We start from the raw sequence: 18,082 nt of genomic DNA, 5'->3' as shown, positions 1-18,082 counted from the left end.
CCCATCCTAGTGAAAGGGAAACAGAGGAAGAACTAGGGAATTAGGTTTGATTCACTTTATCTAATGTTATTTGCTTTATGTAACTTATAAAATTGCTACATAAGATAGTATAAAGGCTTTTCTATTTCTGTAGTCAATAACACACGCCTTTTTGTATGCTTTTTTTAAAACCGACTTTCTTACATAAAATCTGTTTAAAAATTAAGCTGTGAAACATAAAACTCTTATGCCTGGAGGCAGAGGGAGTAAAAGGAGAAATATATGTAGTATGAGCTCCAGATTGCTGTTGACAAGTACCTATTTGTGTCACAACAGGATAATGATACTGCTTTTTTGTGTGTCTCTGTTTGCATTTTTCCAGCAAAAGCTTTTTTTTCTTTTTTTTTTTTTTTTTTTTTCCCCTGAAACAACATTTAGAAACTGTAGGAAAATATTGAATATTTAGGAAATGGGATTCTGCTGTCCAAAAAATACAAATGTTTTGAAGCAACATGCTGGCAAATAGTAAAATATTATTAGACGTAATGAAAGCAATCTCACTTTGAAAAGCCTTTACAATGGGCAGAGGATCAAAGCTGCCAGCACCATGCAAAACAAATGTGCCTGTGCAGGGTAAAGGAGTGATGTTCGAATGGAGCCTAATTTCATGTCAAGATGGAAATTTCAGAATCTGTTTTTCTTATCCCAGTACTTGGAAATTCATTGGCCACGGTCCAATGCCTTATGAAAATGATACAATAAGTAGGTAAAATGAAATTTGTTGACCATTCTTCTAAGTTTAGTATAAAATTGTTACTGATTTTTCATAAAGTTTAAAAAGCCTCCTATTTATTTTTGGCTGAAATAGGTGGAAAAAGTATCAATATAGAATTATAACTTCACAGTTTTGTGCAACGTAAATGATATCACAGTGAGCAATTCTTACATGTTAGAATAGTGTAAAATGTTTTCAAATCCTGGACAGTAACTTAAAACATTTTCTTTTACAAGGACTGGCTTGCTTTTCATAGTAATGTATTCTTTATATTTGCTATTGATAACAGGCTTTTAGCCTTTTATGTATGAAAAATAAATTATTCAAAACCACAGTGTTTCCTCCTTCAATATAATGAATTAACTGAGCATATATTAATAAATCCCTGAATTAGTATAGTCATTAAAATAGTTTTACAGAAAAAAATTTCCTTAGTAAATTAAACAGTCTCACTTATCTTCATAATAAACTAGGTATAGATTAACCATTCTTCTGATCTCAGCAATTCTATCAAAATTTTTTCGTACCCCTAAGAAAGTTGCCTGGAGAAAGAAATCTATGGTAATTTAAGCCTCTACCTTAAAAGAACACTGAACTTTGTAGTCTAGTGCCATTTTAGATGTCCAAAGATACCCAAGACATAGAAATGGGACTAGAAGAAAAGTCAAAGGATTTGTTGAAGACTTGGGCCCTTTCAGAGTGTCAGCATGACACCAAGCGCTTACATTTTGGCATCTGGACCGCTCCCTCAGATACAGTGTAAAGCTGAGAACAGGATTTATGGAATAACTAATTTCATTCTGAATACAGTATTGCAATATCTCTGGAAAACTACATGTTTTGTTTTTTCACTAGCAAACTTGTCTTTTCTGTGAGATTACAGGTTATGGTATGAGAACCCAGGTGTGTTCACGCCTGCTCAGCTCACTCAGATCAAGCAGACATCTCTTGCCAGAGTTCTGTGTGACAATGGTGACAACATAACTAGGGTACAACATGATGTCTTTAAGGTGGCTGAATTCCCACATGGGTATAGTAGCTGTGAAGATATTCCTAAACTGGACCTCAGGATGTGGCAAGATTGCTGTGAAGGTCTGTATACAGGTGGATTTGAGTGTATTAATGTGCCCTTTGTTTAGTGTCTCTTCATGTTATTTTAAGAAGGTATTTGCTGTTGTTCAGTTTTTGTTAAGATGTTACAAACTCAAATCTGGAGCACAACCCTTGTTAAGTGAGCGATCGTTCCCTATTTTATATTAAATAGACACATTCTGAACATAGCATGGATTTGAGCATTGAATGGTGTAAATAACTGTTTTCCTGTTTTCTTCCTTTTGTGGATAAATATTTGTGTTCATTGCCATCTCCTTCAAAAGTTAGGACAGTGGGGTGATTTTTTTTTTTCTTCAGAAATAAACTTTTTTCTCCAGAAACAGGGTTTACTTAGCTGTGTGAAGCACAGGACACTGAGAATCCCACGTTGCTTGGTAGCATGTATGTTGGCTTCTGTCTCACATACAGATTTTCTGCATGGCCTCTCTTTAGCCATAATCACATCAGACTTCACTGCATCTGTAAAATAGTTAGAAGATCCCTTCCCAAGAGAACCTTCTGGATCAGACAGATTTGCAGAATGATTTGCAGTAGCATCAACAATAAAATACTTAAGAGGACAATGACCTCTCTTTATTGAGATCTCCTTGACAATGTTGTTATTTTCTTTTGGCAAAACTCGAATGACACGCCCTGGCTGAAAAAGTATATCCAGCAATTTTGGGAACTTCTCTGTGGAACTCTGATTATCTAGAAATTGCTGTCAAACAAATTACTAACTGTAAAAAACTTGCTCTTACTAGAGAGAGTAATGGTACTATCAGTTGACGATTATTCGAATCTTATAATTTGCCTAGTAAGAACCTAGCTTTCCATACCACTATCTTGTAGGTTTGCTGATGAAAGTTATCTGCATCTGAGTTCTTAATCTTTTCTGCTGCTAATTCTCTTGAGTTTACTCCTGCTGAGTAGGCTATCCAATATTCTGTCAACAGATATGCATGAATAAAGAACCAGTGGATTGTATTTCTGAGAGAGGGCACACTCTTCTACTAGTGTCCATTTAACTCTTTTAGTAAGATATAATTGTCCCCGATGACAGAGTTCTTTGGTGATATAGTTCAGAATTTAAGGCAGAGGGTAAAGGGTAAACTGATGGAGGATGTCCCTTCAACCTGGTACAGCTACAGTAAATACTGAGGAAGGATTCTAACTAGTGTGACTTTACCATGAGAACCATTCAGGTATCATTAAAAGTGAAAAAGTAGATAGAGAGTTACTATTCAAAGATATTGCACAATTTAGCTTTTAAACTGACTACTGTATTATCTTGTCCAGTAAACAACTCTTTAAATAATAAATCACTGTGTAGGAAAATTCTTCCTGAGAAGGCTTGGTTCAAAATATCAGTTATCTGTGTGAGGCTGGGAGAAATAAATACTTTAGATTTCAATGAAATCTTGTACAATTTCCCCCAGATATTATTTCATTCAGTTCTTACTCTACTTTTTACCCGGGGGGTGGGGGCGGGAGGGGGGTGTGTTAGGTTATTCAGGTTTTTTAAACAACATTTACCAGGTTTGCCATTCCCAAATAGATGATAATAGCTTATAAAACTCTAGATATGGTTGATGCATTGTAATTATAATGCAGAGTCTTCCAGAATCTCTTCAAAATAACCCTGGTGTATGCCAGAAGCATTGAGAGAAAATCGGTTATCACTCTTCAAATGCTTTACCATAAGCACATAGATCATGTTCTACCAGTTCAGAATAAGTTCACTTTGCCGTGGTTCATGACGCTTGGCAGACAGTTTCACAAATACATTAATTATATCGATTCGGAAAAATTGTAAAGCTGTTCTGAGAAATTATGTGTTGATTCTCTAAATGTTATGTTATCACTGAGCCTTCTAGAGCAGATGTTATCTTTGGAAAGTCTTTAGAGTATTCAGCCATTCAACAGCCTAGCTTGTATTTTCATTCAAGAATGTTACTACCAGAGAGTACTACTGGATGCAGTACAGTTAGACAACTGCCAAGCAAAAGAAAGGGTAAATAACTAATGTTCTTTAAAAAATTGCCTATCTGTATCCCCTTCTTCTGAACTCTTTTGAAGTCTGTGCAGAGGTTAATGAAGAAAAGACAAAGTATGCATGGCTAGAACTGCTTTCTTGTGTGGATGAATGGGTGTGATGTTTTCTGTGGGAATCCAGGTTTAAGCAGTTATTTAAAACATTTCTTTCATTCTGTGGCACTAGGGATTCACCACTACTCTGAGGTGGGGGACATACACAGCATACATTCAGGAACAGCATTTACTTTAAGTTAAATACATTCTGCTTTTTTGTTTCTTTGAGTTTATTATTGTTTTATTATTTAAAAGGAAAAAATAAACTGTTCTCCACATTTAAAATACTTTGATTATTTTATAATTAAAATTATCCTAAGTTAAAATTTAGAATACAGAATACTGTTCATTGCACTTTATGTATGTTTAATCAGTGACCCATGTGTTCAGCTGTTTCAGCTTGGTTAAAAAACACATCTGTTTTTGTTATCCTTCCTGTTTTGTTCAAGTCAAAATACTTTTCCATATGAAGAATAGAAAAACTTCTTAGTTACAAAAAGCTACTTCGTAGATTTCTTGAGTAAAGATAGTATTTATTGCTTATAAAGCAGAACATTATTCCTTTTTATAATAACAATCCCAGATTACCTTTAGATTTCAGTTAACGAATCATACAACAGAATTACTAGTTTGTGGTGGAGAAAAGAAGGGGTTCCATTGAGGTACACAAGTTTTTCTTTTGGTTTCCTTCACTTTCTACCTTTCTTTGTCTTGTCAGAGATGGTGAGGAATTAACTGCAGCTATTTTTTTGAGCAAAGAGCATCCAAGCTTCAGATTTTCCAAACAAGAAACTTTTGGTGCTTTTTTCAGGCTCTCTAGTGCAAAAAAGACTTCTTTTTTTTTTAAAGTACTGAGTGTATGCTTCCATGATTATTCTTACTGACTTTGTTTCTCAGTTCTGAACCCAAAACACAGAAATGATCAACCTCTCTTCCCTCAAATAATAAGCATACTGTTATGGTCATGCCAAATGTTTTTGTGAGATGAACTATGTGGGGAAAAAAAAAAAAAGACTAGAAATTAGGTGCAAATACATATTGGCTCAAATGGAAACATGGTTTTACTCCAAATATGTAAATTTGAAATGTTTTCCATTGTGAGTCTCTAAAAGTTTCACACTTTTTTTTTTTTGGTAAATCAAAATGAAGAATTTCCTTAGCTTCTTGTTTTATGTCAAACAATGACCCAGGAGGAAGTGATTCAGACAAGATGCAAGTCACCCTCATAAGCGTAAACTGATTTAGGAAGATGATTTTTCTTAACTGGTTCTCACTTAGCTACCAATGTATCTCCCGTATCAGATATTCTTCTTTTTTGTTCAGTTCAGGAAAACAGCCTTATACAAATTCTGATTAAACATGTTTAAATCCCACTGAATTTTATTAGAAGAATTAAGACACATTCTTAATCTGAGTGCATTTATACATGGTCTTCCAGTAGGATAGACCTGTATTTATGAATTCCTGCTCTTTAAGACCAGACCAACAATTATGCCATTTGTTGCTTCTGTACTGACCTCTTTGATTTAAGCATTGTTTCTAGAAAGCCATCAACTACTTGTTTTAATGATTGTGCTTTATTGCAAGTTAAAAATTGTCTGGCTTTCTCTTCTAATATTATATCTTATTACGTGCTTCTCATGCCCTTTCATCTTCAATGAAAATACTAAGCAACACTGGGCTAAGCATGTGGAAGACTAACATTTTAAAATGTTAACAGCAGTCTCAGTGTGAGACTGCAAGATCTTTTGTGACAATGGAAAATGTTTACCAAGAACTCTTCAAAATACCAAAATGATTCAATTTATGCCTGAACGTGTTTTCTCTTTACACAGATCCTGTGGTTTGCTTCTGTCGTGTCATATTTATTTTTGCTTTCCACATTCAAATGTATCTTTTTACATTTAAGTTTACATTTAAGTTTACATTACATTGCTTTGTCTTGGCTACCAGGGGTCTCATACCAGTAGTTGCCATCCGTAGTGAAAAGCGACAGGGAAGCAGTAGGCTGTCATTCATTGTGTTTAAACCCAAACTCCTGAATGAGTCCCCAGATGTAAGATCCCAGCCTGTCGAAGTCCCGCTGCAGGCAGTAGAGAGAGAGATACCTGTAGAGGACAGTTCAGGCTGCAGTCTCTTCCTGTGTCAATGTCCATTGACTGTAAAGGAAACAGGTAGGAAAGTGTCCTAATGGAGGTGTGTCAATGATTTGTGCAAAACTACACAGTTGGAGCCTTTCCTTCTTTCCTGTGGACTGTTACTGGCTTTCTAAGACACTGATACCTTCACAGTCTAATGGGCAGGTCTTAGTGTCTTCGAATTTCCATGGATTTTTCGTCTGTCTGGAATTCTTTTTCTCACTGATCTTTGATATTTATATTGCAAAAGATGCATGGTTTTGATCTGCAAAGCTTTCTAATTAGTCCTGTTTCATTTTTTCTGCTGGGGAGATTGGATTTGCTTTGGTTTGGTGTCAAGAACCTGATGGTTTTCCTTTATCGTCCTGCAGGCCATCCAAAACCTATTCAGATCACGAAAACATGATATGTGTTGAAATGTTTTCAGGCTATCATTAGCCATATATTAACAATTTATATAGTCATGTTCTGTAAATTACCTGGGTATTTGCTTTCCCAGCAAAGTCTGGGCCTTCTAGTTTTGGTAGCATCAGTCTGTGAGCTTCGAGGTCAACTACAGAGAACATCTTTATTATTAGAATTCCCGAGAGTGTCAGCTGGGAGATGACAGTCTGGGTCGTCACTTTATCTTCTACCTTCTATGCCATTATTTTTGTCCAAATGTTTAAATAATGTTTATGCAAAATGCATCTGTTCCAATCTGAGCAGATTGCTGTTAGGTTTTAGACCAACATATTACATTTTTTGCTGCTATTTTATTTATCATTTGTTAGAAAGTCTTATTCAGCAGAAGAAATGAAGAGGTGCAGTGTAATGTGAGGGGATGTGACCTATCTAGCAATAACAAAACCAGCTATTTTGAGTTAGAACTTCATTTGGGGTGAAAAGTCTTTTTCCTATGTTGTGTAATTTTTAAGTAGCTGCTTTGTCAAAACATCTGCTCAAAATAATCTTTTGACATTTCAGATATTTTCAGTGTGTCTCCTCCCTTTTACTGCTCCCACTGGCACAACTAGGAGTTTGTAGATACATACAAATGCTTACAGTAAAAGCAACTTAATTCACGGCATTAAATCTCAGAAAACTGAAGTATGATCAAATAGTAGTGATAGTTACATTGTATGTGCTTTTCTTCACATTCCCTTAGTCTCTCAAGTTGTTTTGGTTTAATCTACTGTTAGATTAGTTCTTCTTGAACCAGATTTTGAGAGGCTGACTGGGAATTAAAAGTGCTCAGTACTTCTAAATGTCAGGGTTTTTTCTATCCCATTTACATTACAGGTGCATTTTAAAAACCTTGTGGGAAATAGGGGATTTTCTAAAGATTTGAACGTGGCTTCAATATACAAATGGATTATCTTGACACTTGCAGTGTAATAATACCTAGCTTCTGCAAGAAAATAGAGAAAAAGAATTATTAGGTTGCTCTTAAACATTCAGCTTTTGTGCAGAAAATGAATTGGACTGGGTATACCTAATTTGGGGAAATTTTAGCTAGGCTGAAAAAAGCAGAAGTTTAGGCTCATTTTCTCATTTACTACAACTGCTAAGGTATTCTTCATTTAAAAGAAGATCTAAACGTCTTGGTTTAGGCATTCTGAAAGCTAGAGTAGAGCATTCTGTCCTGCACCTCTCAGCAGTGACAATCCTCTTCCTTGTACCTGAAACTGAAACCAAGAACAAGAGTTGTTCATTTGGCAAGTTGAGATATTTGTATAAAAACTACAGAAATGTCAGGTCTGCGTACTTGAAGCTGCCACTGAACATATGGTTCTCATATTTACCAGTCTAAGGTGATAAAAGCTTCCCAGGATTTCAGACCTTTGTTTCTAAAAAACAGCCTAGGAATAAAAAAACAATGGGCTATTGTGTTGTTGTACCAAAAAAAAAAAAAAAAAAAAAAAAAAAAATCTATATTATGTGAGGTGACCTTAGCAGTTATTAAACAAAGAAGGATAGCAGAAACCTTTCAGAAATTGCTTCCAGGAGAAACTAAAATTTCTGCGACATTCAGGAAACTTTAAGCAGCAGATTGCTTTAAGAAAAAAATTCCTCTAACCAAAATTAGTTCTTTCTCCAGTGGCCCTTCCGAGTGTGACCCCTTTTCTCACCATACTAAATATAGAAGTATCTAAGGGTGATCAAAAATGCTCTCATGCCAAGCATCTTACAGACACAGCGGTCTGTTCCCATCTGAAAGAGCTTAGTTTCTGAGTGGGCAACAAGAAGATTGTGTGAGAAACAGCAGAACACACAAGAAGAATGAACAATATGTTGGCAGTAAATATCATCTAGTTCTTTGGTGGTGCTGTTATTTTAGGAGGAAGGTAATAAATTTACTCAAGAATGGGACGAGCTGCAGGGAAAGTAGAGGAGAATAGTGTGGATAAATTGTGTTCAAGAATGATCTGTAGGTATTGTTTTTGAACTGAAAATCAATTGGTCTGGTTTTTTTCTATCTTAATTGATATTAAACCATAGACAAACTAAGCTTCTTTCCTAACACGGAAATAGTAATAGTCTAATTTAAGTAAAAGTCCAATAAAATTAAAAGTAGTCCAAGATACTTATTTTTGTATGATCACAGAGCAACTTTACATTTGTTTCTCAAATTGCTCAGTTCAATAGTGTTTTGAGGTTCTTTTCGTGACTTGAAACTTGTGAAATAATTTGTGTTAATACTTTAGGTATTCGATCTAGCTACTGCTAAATTCCAGAAAAATACTTTATAAAATGTTATTGACTTTCTGAATAAATTTTTCTGGTGCAAGTTAAGAGAAACATTAGGGAAAATGGGTTCTTCCCCTGTTCAGTTGCTTTCATGGCTCATTCCGCTAATACCAGACTTAGCTAGGATATATTAATGGGATTCTGTATTTCAGATTTCCCTTCTGTTTTCTTAGCAGACTCTTTGTTTCTGACAGTTGAACATGCTGTTGGTTCCCGCTGCAGCTTGGCCCATTATGACTTTTTGTTTTAAAGCTTCTGTGAACAGAAATGAGAAAACTTCTATTTTCTCATTGTCTCCTCTCTGAAATGCTGTTCCAGCTTTGTTTTGTTTTCCTTTTCTTTTTTAAATGGGACTCCTTCCAAATACTCACTGTGTTTGGAAGGGTAAAAAAAGTGGACTGAAGGAAAGGCATACTTCATCCTGTGAAGATGTCCTCTTAGGATCTTAGAAGATTTCTGTCATGATTATTCTCAGGCTTGAGATTTTCACTCTGTGGTGGGGTCTTAGGGTCTAAGTGGCTGGTGATACCTTCAAATCCCTCAAATTTGGAAATAGGGCTGGTCAACCAGTAAAGTGTGTCTACAAATGTTCTCCAGGATTTAATTAAAGATTCTCTTTCAAATGCCAAAAATAACAAAAAATAATGCCTGGAATAGATGAGGAAGCAACAGGCTGGTTTTTCTATCATTGTTTTCCTCCATATGTAACTACCCCATTCCAAAAGCAGAAAATAATTAAAAGCCAAGAGAGTAGAAGTTTCAGAAGTGAAAAGAACAGTTAAAGTAGCACTGATATATTTTTGAAAATGATCTTTATTCCTTTGTTTCATACCAAAAAGCTGGTCTGTGAATAATCAAATTCTCTGCATCTAGCTGGCTTAAACGTTGTATTGTTGAGACATATTCAGCTGCCATCATACTGATCCCAGAGGGATCAGACTGAACGTATGAATTGCCTTTGCCAATTGAGAAGATACTGTAAAACCCTATTAATATTATAACTGCTGAATTATGCTGTAGTTTATAATGTGTAATTTCTTGTCTAATTTCAGACTGTAGAACTAGAGGACAGTTTAATGCATTTTCATATCACTTTCGGGGAAGACGTTCTCTTGATTACAGCTTTCAGGAGGACAAGCCCTTGAAGAAAATGAAAATGTCCAAAACAGTAAGGTAAGATTATTTTTTTTTTTTTTTTTTTTTTTTTTAAGGAGGTATGAAAAAACATTTGTTTTCAAAGTGGAATTAAACTGAATTATTTCTTTGGTAAGTGCATACCACTTTTTTCCAGTGTCTGCTTTGTCAAGTTTAGGATTGATGCATTTCATTCTGACACTGAATATGTGGTAGACAGTAAACCAATTTTCCTTCAAGCTCAAATTTGTGTAAGATCCTTTGTGAGTGACACAGTATAGTGCTTTTGTTCTTCCTGTGCTTTTCATGAAAAAACTCAGTAATGAAGAATAATTTGGGGGATTTGGAATCCCACATTCCTACTGTGCTTGCAGTAACCAAACTGAATCACTTCCTTTCCTCCTTGGAGCTGCCAGGTTCTCCTGTAGAAATAGAAGGAAACCAAGTGTTGATAACACTAGCATAAAAAGTTGTGGTAATGGTAGGGATTGCTTTTGGTACCAAAATACTCAGAGCAGGAATGGAGGAGTGCTACAGACAATGTTGTTTATTACTCCCTAATCATTAAAATACTCTAGCAAGGAAGTAAATCACAATATCAGTCACAAATGATCAACTGCACAGGGTTCCTGCAATTTCCAGGGAATCAAAACCTATCTATGAATTAGTGAAATGAAATGAGTTCTGCTCAGACCAAACATTTCTTGTGAAGATCCTTCATGATGAGCGAATTTGAGACTCTCTTGAATTAGAGCTCTTTTGATATAGCATGTGCTCTTTTAGCAAATAAAATTATCTACTTGACTGAGATGACCAGGCAGGATCTACCCACTGTGGCAAGGAAAGCAGCTAGACAGATATGTAGACAGGTGAATTTACTTCAGCAGTTTCAAATATTCATGTGGATATTATAGCACTGAGGAAAAACCACCATTATATTTCACTTAATTAATAGGAAACTGTCCTGAAGTAACAGAGCCTTTAGGTGTTTAGGATTTCAGACAAGACAGCAGCTAAGTGTAAGCTTACTTACAGACCATAGAAAAAGAAAGGTTCCTTTGAAGTAATCCTGGAAGAAGGATGTTTCATCTGTCTTTGCAAGTGAACTGTTGGAAGTTTTTAAATGTACAAAGCAGCAAATCACTTTTTAAAGATGCTAGTCCCATAATTCTAAACCTGTAGAAGGGTTAAATTAACTAAAAATTAAAGCCAGAAAAAAATAAACGCTTATATCTGAGAAGCAGGTTGTTTTCATTACCTTGCTGTTTGACTGTGTTTCAGAAATGAAGCTCAAAAATCTACAACAATCCGATTACTAATTAGGACTATAAAATAGTAAATTTACAATACTTTATTTATAGTATAAATGACTCTAAAGCAACCTCAGTCCTTTAACATTCTCATCAGTTCTCATGCTTATTGTTGTATTTAAATTACATTTGTGGTGAGACGATTTTTTTCTCCTTTTTTTTCCTTCTCATTTTCAATAACTTGAGCAGGTGGGGAAGATTAAACTTTTTGTTATACAATAGCAGCTGCTTTACTTGAATTTTAGCATGTTATGTTGTTTAGAGTTCTTTTTCTTTAATTTAAATTAAAAACTATGGGAAACTTAAGTAGCTTGAACACCTGCCAGCAAGTGCTGTTTTACTTTATGCAGAAAGATTATAAATCATGAGCCCTATTATATGAGAGAGGATTTCTTTTCCAGTTCATTCTTTGGGTATCCCTTAGCTCTGCAGAAGACACGCTAACAAAATAGGAATGTTTGTATGGATTCAAGGATCTTAATGTAATAGTGACTTAATAATTGGTGTTATCCTTGGTTTTGAATACATTTTTTTTAAGTGGTGCCAAATAATATATAATTAGTTATGGACAGTTCCTTTGATAACTGTTTCCCATCAACAAATTGAATTGATTAACACAATTTAGTGTTATACATCTCTTGTCAGATTCAGCTGGAAAGTGCAATAGACAAGACTCTGAGTTTTGAGTACAATAATCAGTATTGATTTCAAATGTTAGTTAAAATGATTCACAGGAGTATGTTCATATCTAAAATTACTTCTCATTTATTTATGAAAACCAACTTTTTCCTTTTTAAAGTCATATTTCTTTAAATACACATTTTGCTAATGAGCACATAGAGGGAGAAACTATGAATCTGAATGCAAAATGTGAGTTTCATGTTTGTAAGTAACATTTTTTTAAGATACTCTCACTTCTGTCTGATTTTATATTGGAGGCTCAAGAGATTTCCCAGTGGATTTAAGGTGATGCTCTGTAGCGTCACTGATGACAACTTTGTGTATCCCCCTGCATGAAATACATGCATCATTTTTCTAAGTAGAAGAAATTCCCTGTTGCTAGTGATATAAACAGTAATCTGCAGCTCACCTGACCTGAGGCTGTCTTCAGCACCAGTGGGTCTTGTGTGCTGTTGTGGTTCATACGGTTCCTACATTCGTTGGTTTCTCTTCTTTTATATTTTTGCTAAGTGTTCTAAAATATCTAGCCAAATAAAAATGAGTTAGTTGAATACCCTGACTTGGCATTCATTTGTTGCAGTTCTGTGAAACAGAGTAAATATTTTCGTAATGCCACATCAGCATCTAATGAAAATACAAACATGCCCGCAGTGAATGACTTCAAAGAATTTGTTTTGGAAATGCAAAAAACTATTTCAAGCCTCAGAAACCAGGTAAGGTGCTGTAATGGATAGTTTCTAATTGTAGATTTAATTTATAATGTTTTCCTAACATCACTTCTCTTATGTTTTTAATATTTAGACATCCACTGCAGCCAAAAACCACCACATACTATCTCAAACAAAACACAACACAGAACATGGTGTGTTATTATTCTTTATTTCTATGTTCTTTTGAAATCATACTGAAATATTCTACAACTAGACCCTCTTGACTTTTGAACCTGAAGCCTTGTGTAACCATTGTATACTAAACATGGGATTAGCCTTTCTCTAAAAATTTGTCTGCGGAGTTAGTAAAATCTTTTTTTCCTATCCGAAATTTATAGAATCCATGTAAAACTATGATTAAAATGTAGACTTCATAAGAAGTAATATGCCAGACTACAGCTGTAAACATAGTTAAGATCTAGATCACTTAGAGAAGACTTTTACAATGTGGCATAAATAAACTCTTTATTCAGAATAACTCATCCATAGTGGAATTCAGTTTTAAAATGTATACTATACAGGACAGACAAATCCAAAGTAGGCCAGAATGTTTGCCTAGAATAAATAAGTTCATCCAGAGCAGCTTTTCCATGTAATTTATAGATAAGAATCATATATTTATTTGCATAGTAACTTGATTCCATCTTTGATGGTATTACTTAATCATTGTTGTACTCATCTTCAATGCTTCCATTTTAACAGTGGAAATGCTGTGTTAAGACTTACTACATTTCAGTCAGTTCTTCTGTCTTTTTTGGATGTAAAAAAGACTGAGTGGTTCTTTAAAAATTGTGCCTTGCTAATTGCTGTTCCCAAGAAGCACACGGTCAGCAAGATAAACTAATAATAATTATAATAACTGATCATAATCATAAACTAATCACCGTTTTTTCATCATTAAGGAAAAAACAGAGATAGTAAAAAATCCAAGCAAACATTTTTAAGTTCTTTTTTATTTCACCTCCTTTTCATTCAGACATTTTTGAAAGTTTGATATGTCTTTCCATATATATGTCACGTGTAGTTTGCTTCTCTTTGTATGCTCTAGTTGTGTATTCCAATGGTAAGAAAGATGTATCTTCTGTTAGTTTTCTTCTGAAAGGCTGTTTCCATACATATGACCTGTTCCCAGTCTTTTAGCATTGTGAAAACCAAGTAGCGAGAACAACCCAGACAAGTATTTATCGTGGATTGTGTAGCATAAGAGAAAAGGCAGAATACCTTGCACAAATAAAAAACCTTCTTTGATTCAGTTATTAACTTTTTTAATGTTTTCAGATAAAAAAACTTGAATCACGCCTCAGTAAAACTGATTGCACTGATGAAAAGGGTAAATCATATTCCAGCAATGAAACCTGGAAAAGGGACCCTTGTACTGTGTGTGAATGCAAAGTAAGTATGTGGAAATTAATTTTGAGATAGAAATTATATTAGGTTCTGCTTCCAAAACAGCAGTTCCAGTTTTGTGCCTGCTAATTTCTGGGTAATAGTTGCTAATTGTTTTTTTTATGGACCTTCAGTTATGTGGTGCAAAAAATTACATTGTTCAGATATCCCTCCCCTTGACACCGGTTTTCAGTCCAGCCTTTATATACTTATATTATATTGCCATTTTCATTGATATATAACTGTACTGGCAAAATTAACTGCAAAGTAAGAGACTTCTTGAAAAAGTCTACTGAAATGCGTAAAAATCAATAAAAGCTCATCCAGCTTAGTGCTAGATTTTCGGTTTCTTTTATCATGGTGGAATTTTAAAAAAGGTAGTTATTGAAATATGTCATTACGTGGTATCTCAGAGTTTCATGCCTGAACGTTAGATAAAATGGTATACTGCTCCATTAAAGATGGTATAATACAAAGAGTATCAGTTTATGCTGAAATAAACTATGTGGAGTTAATCTTAGTAGCCAAGATATTAGAGAGGACGAATGAGAATGTGTTCTTCAGTAATATGAAAAATTTATTTCTTGTTTGGAAAATATAGTTAAGTATGTTCTGGTTTTGTTACTTTTTTTCCTAACGCAGGTTGGTCAGATTACCTGTTTTGTAGAATCATGCCCACCGGCTGACTGCGAAGCACCTGTGAAGGTTAAAGGAGATTGCTGTCCAGTCTGCTTAAAACAAAATACTAATAAAAAGAAGCCATAAGTTTGCTTTTTAAGAATTTAGGGTGCATACTCCTCAAATCATATCAATGCCTGCTGATGGCAAAAACAGGTAACTACAGTCTTAACAACAGCAATAAATCAAGATTTACAACATTCTAATGGTGCTGTAATAGTATAACTTAATGTATCATTTTATTTTCTGCCCATGAAGGTAATCACAATGCAAAAATTAATGAAAGGGAAATTAGCAAACAGGTCAAGGTTAATTGTGTGTTAAACTTCTCAGGTTAGACAAACTCAAACTGGTGCTACTTCAGAAGAACACTGTCAGGTAGTTTTAGGTACCCAAAGTGACTGAGCTTAAGGCTTACTCTAAAATGAACCCTTTGTTTCCTATCTTTATTAGCAACATTAAAAGTTTACTATCCCTTTTCAGTACCAGTCTGACTTGATATTTAGCTCTTTGTTATTATTTAGTAAATGCAGGGAAAAGGAAAACACAAAGTCACTGTGCCCAAAGCAATGCCGTAGAGGGCCAGTTTCTGCAAATCCACCTATGCATGGAAATTCTCTTGAATCACACTATCATTTCTGCATCTGGACCAGCAAGGAAATAAAGAAAACTACATGACACCTTTCAACATCCTTTCATTAATTCAAGGAGCAAAATTAATCAAAATTTTCAAACCAAAAAAAGCTAGTATTAGTGAGGAAATATAAATAAATGTAATTGGAAGATACAAAAAGAAACTGAATTTATATCGACAGTGTAATTAACAGTGTTCCTCGATCTACGAAAACATACATGACAGAGTAGCATTTGATCTTAAAATGAACATAATCCTGTTTGTCAAAACATATGTAATTGCTTGGTGACTTTTTTTGTTTCATTTATTTTAAATCATTGTAACATGACCATCCAGTCCAGTTTTAAAGCATGCTTCTCTTGATCTCAGATCAGCTCATGTATTTGTATGGCCCTGTTATGGCAATGTGAAAAGATGTCACATGCCATTTTGTGTACAAAGATTCCTACTGATTCATTGTGTATATTAATAGACATATGTTCCTGATTATATTGTGGCACTGTTTGTTGAAAAAAAAAAAGAACAATCAAAATCAAGCATCATGATTAATTGTGGATTGACTACTTTTTCTGACAAGTGATTTGATTTTTTAGGTTTTTTTCCAGTTTCATCTAATGCATATATATATTTTTACCTCAATATTTTTATCATTCATGTTAAAAAACAGTCTGCCAATGGATTTTATTTCCCATTTAATAAATGTTTAATGTTATAGAGTATATGTCTACTCTAGCATTTCAAAGTTTTGTACTGTTTAGAATACAAACTGCATATTTTAGACCAGGAATTCTATATTATATTCAGTGAAGGACAACTACCATACCTCATTTTACAGCTTTTTTGTGTTTATTCAGAATTGATTCTCTCCCTGAATACTTAATATTTTAGAATTTATGGCTCTGTCCTCAAGTCCTAAGTCAGGACTAACCAGAACCAGAACTCTTCTTTAGTTATATAGTTCACTGACTTCTGAGTTTATTGTTCAAATTTAGGGAACAGAGATTTGGGTATCAAAGAAATCTGCACAAAATTAAACATTCTCACCTTAAACATTTCAGATTATGCAAACAAACTGAATACTTAATTATTGCATGGTAGATCAAATACCTGTCTAATAACTAACCTAGCACAGCAATATGAGTTCCACTATAATATTTTGGCACATAATTTCTCTGATTACTAACATAAATAATTTCTAATTTGATAAACAGATACCATGACACACATTCAAACTTTGGTGTATCTTTAAAGCTTACTACAGAAACTTGTTTCATGCTATGGTAGGAGCAATATGTACATGTGAGTGGTGTGTTAAAGGTGTGTGGTAGAGGTACACATGGAACTACAATTTATATTTTTAAGAATATTTTAATTGATTTTATATACAGTGTTTTGACTCATGTAATTTTCTATGTTAATACTTCTAGAAATTGTGTGTGGCAAGCATGTTTGAGTATCATATGGTTCCTAGAGGCTGTCATTCCTGTATTTCTTTGATACTCTGGTATGTTGTTGACTTTTGTTGAGAGTCCAAACCACACGTCTCGTCCTGTAATTCCAACTGAGATGGAACTCCCATTGACCTATAGCAGGAATTCCTCAAAGAGGAAGGATTGCAGAGCTAAACCAAATACAGTTTAACTGTCTAAACAGTTAAATAAGGCAGTAATACATCCATCTGGTTACTACTTGCATTCTTTTATTCCAATTTTATATTAAATAAACTTTCTCAAGATTTCCGCTTATAGGAGAAGAGAGTTTCCATTTATACATTATAAAGTAGTACCTTATATCTGATTGTTCATTTTTTCAGCCTCCAGAGGAAAGTGGGAGGTTTTCTTCGTTGTTCACTGTTTATTCATATGGTATATAAAATGGGCTTAGGAGTCTGGATATGCTTAAACAAATGTAATACTGAGTTATTTTCCGCCATCCATCTGATTATAAACCATTCAGGAAAAACAGGTCTTTATCCACAGTTTAAAATCTAATCAGTCATGGGTTGTACTAATTCAGTTTTATTGCAGTGTCTGCAGAATCAGCATTGATTTTAACATTTCTGAAACAGTGGCCAATGGCTAGATGACCATTTCCTCAGTATCCACTGTGAGAATATTGCTGTAATATGTTGCAAATTTTACATATTTATTTTCTTTTTTAATGTTACCTAAAACAAAGTCTTTGTTGTTTTTATTTTAATCAGTAAATTTACCAAAGAACTGTTTGCACTGTATAATGAATGCTTTTCAGTTAAAATAAAATGGGCCACATTTCCAAGTAAATTCCAAGTGATTTCTTCTCGATACATGTATTGTTTTGATTATATGCTGAAGATTCCAGTGTGTAGACTTTTATCAAAGATCCGTATTACTTATGCAGGATTGTCATGATCAAGACTCCATTTCTGAGAACTAAAGAATGAGCTCATAAGTCATGTAGATTCAGTAGGTTCCTTAATATTGTGACACATAGAATTTAAGTATCTGTTCACTGTTTTCTTCTAGGTGCTGGGAAAAAAATACACACAGACTCAGAAAGGATATTTAAAAATACATTTATTTCTTAGCACAAATGTATATTTGAAAACTCAGTGCTGAACACTTTTTTTCCCATTTTTTTATGGGAATGTCATAATACTTACATACGGCGTGTCCTTACACAGTTTCTTCACTTCCTCACGTCTTCAAATAGATCCAGTCATGACTTGCCTTCCAAAGCGCTTGATTCTACATTCATTCTTTATT

The 18,082-nt window shown here is 34.3% G+C and overlaps 1 protein-coding gene across 2 annotated transcripts in view; it reads left to right on the top strand.

The window, feature by feature from the left end:
- Nucleotides 1-17,602, top strand: part of PXDN (peroxidasin) — a 90,861-nt gene extending 73,259 nt beyond the window's left edge. For both annotated transcript variants that reach the window (XM_082306563.1, XM_082306562.1), the window contains 5 exons: nucleotides 1,638-1,846; nucleotides 9,858-9,978; nucleotides 12,511-12,643; nucleotides 13,919-14,032; nucleotides 14,669-17,602. In XM_082306563.1, coding sequence (XP_082162689.1) covers nucleotides 1,638-1,846; nucleotides 9,858-9,978; nucleotides 12,511-12,643; nucleotides 13,919-14,032; nucleotides 14,669-14,791 — 700 coding nt within the window. In that variant the 3' untranslated portion in view covers nucleotides 14,792-17,602. The remainder of the gene's footprint in view (nucleotides 1-1,637; nucleotides 1,847-9,857; nucleotides 9,979-12,510; nucleotides 12,644-13,918; nucleotides 14,033-14,668) is intronic.
- Nucleotides 17,603-18,082: the final 480 nt, after the last annotated feature.

The sequence above is a fragment of the Platalea leucorodia genome, assembly GCF_965183815.1.
Source record: "Platalea leucorodia genome assembly, chromosome: 3".
NCBI lineage: Eukaryota > Metazoa > Chordata > Aves > Pelecaniformes > Threskiornithidae > Platalea > Platalea leucorodia.
Note: the sequence above shows the minus strand (reverse complement) of the source record. Positions and strands in the feature narration are given on the sequence as shown.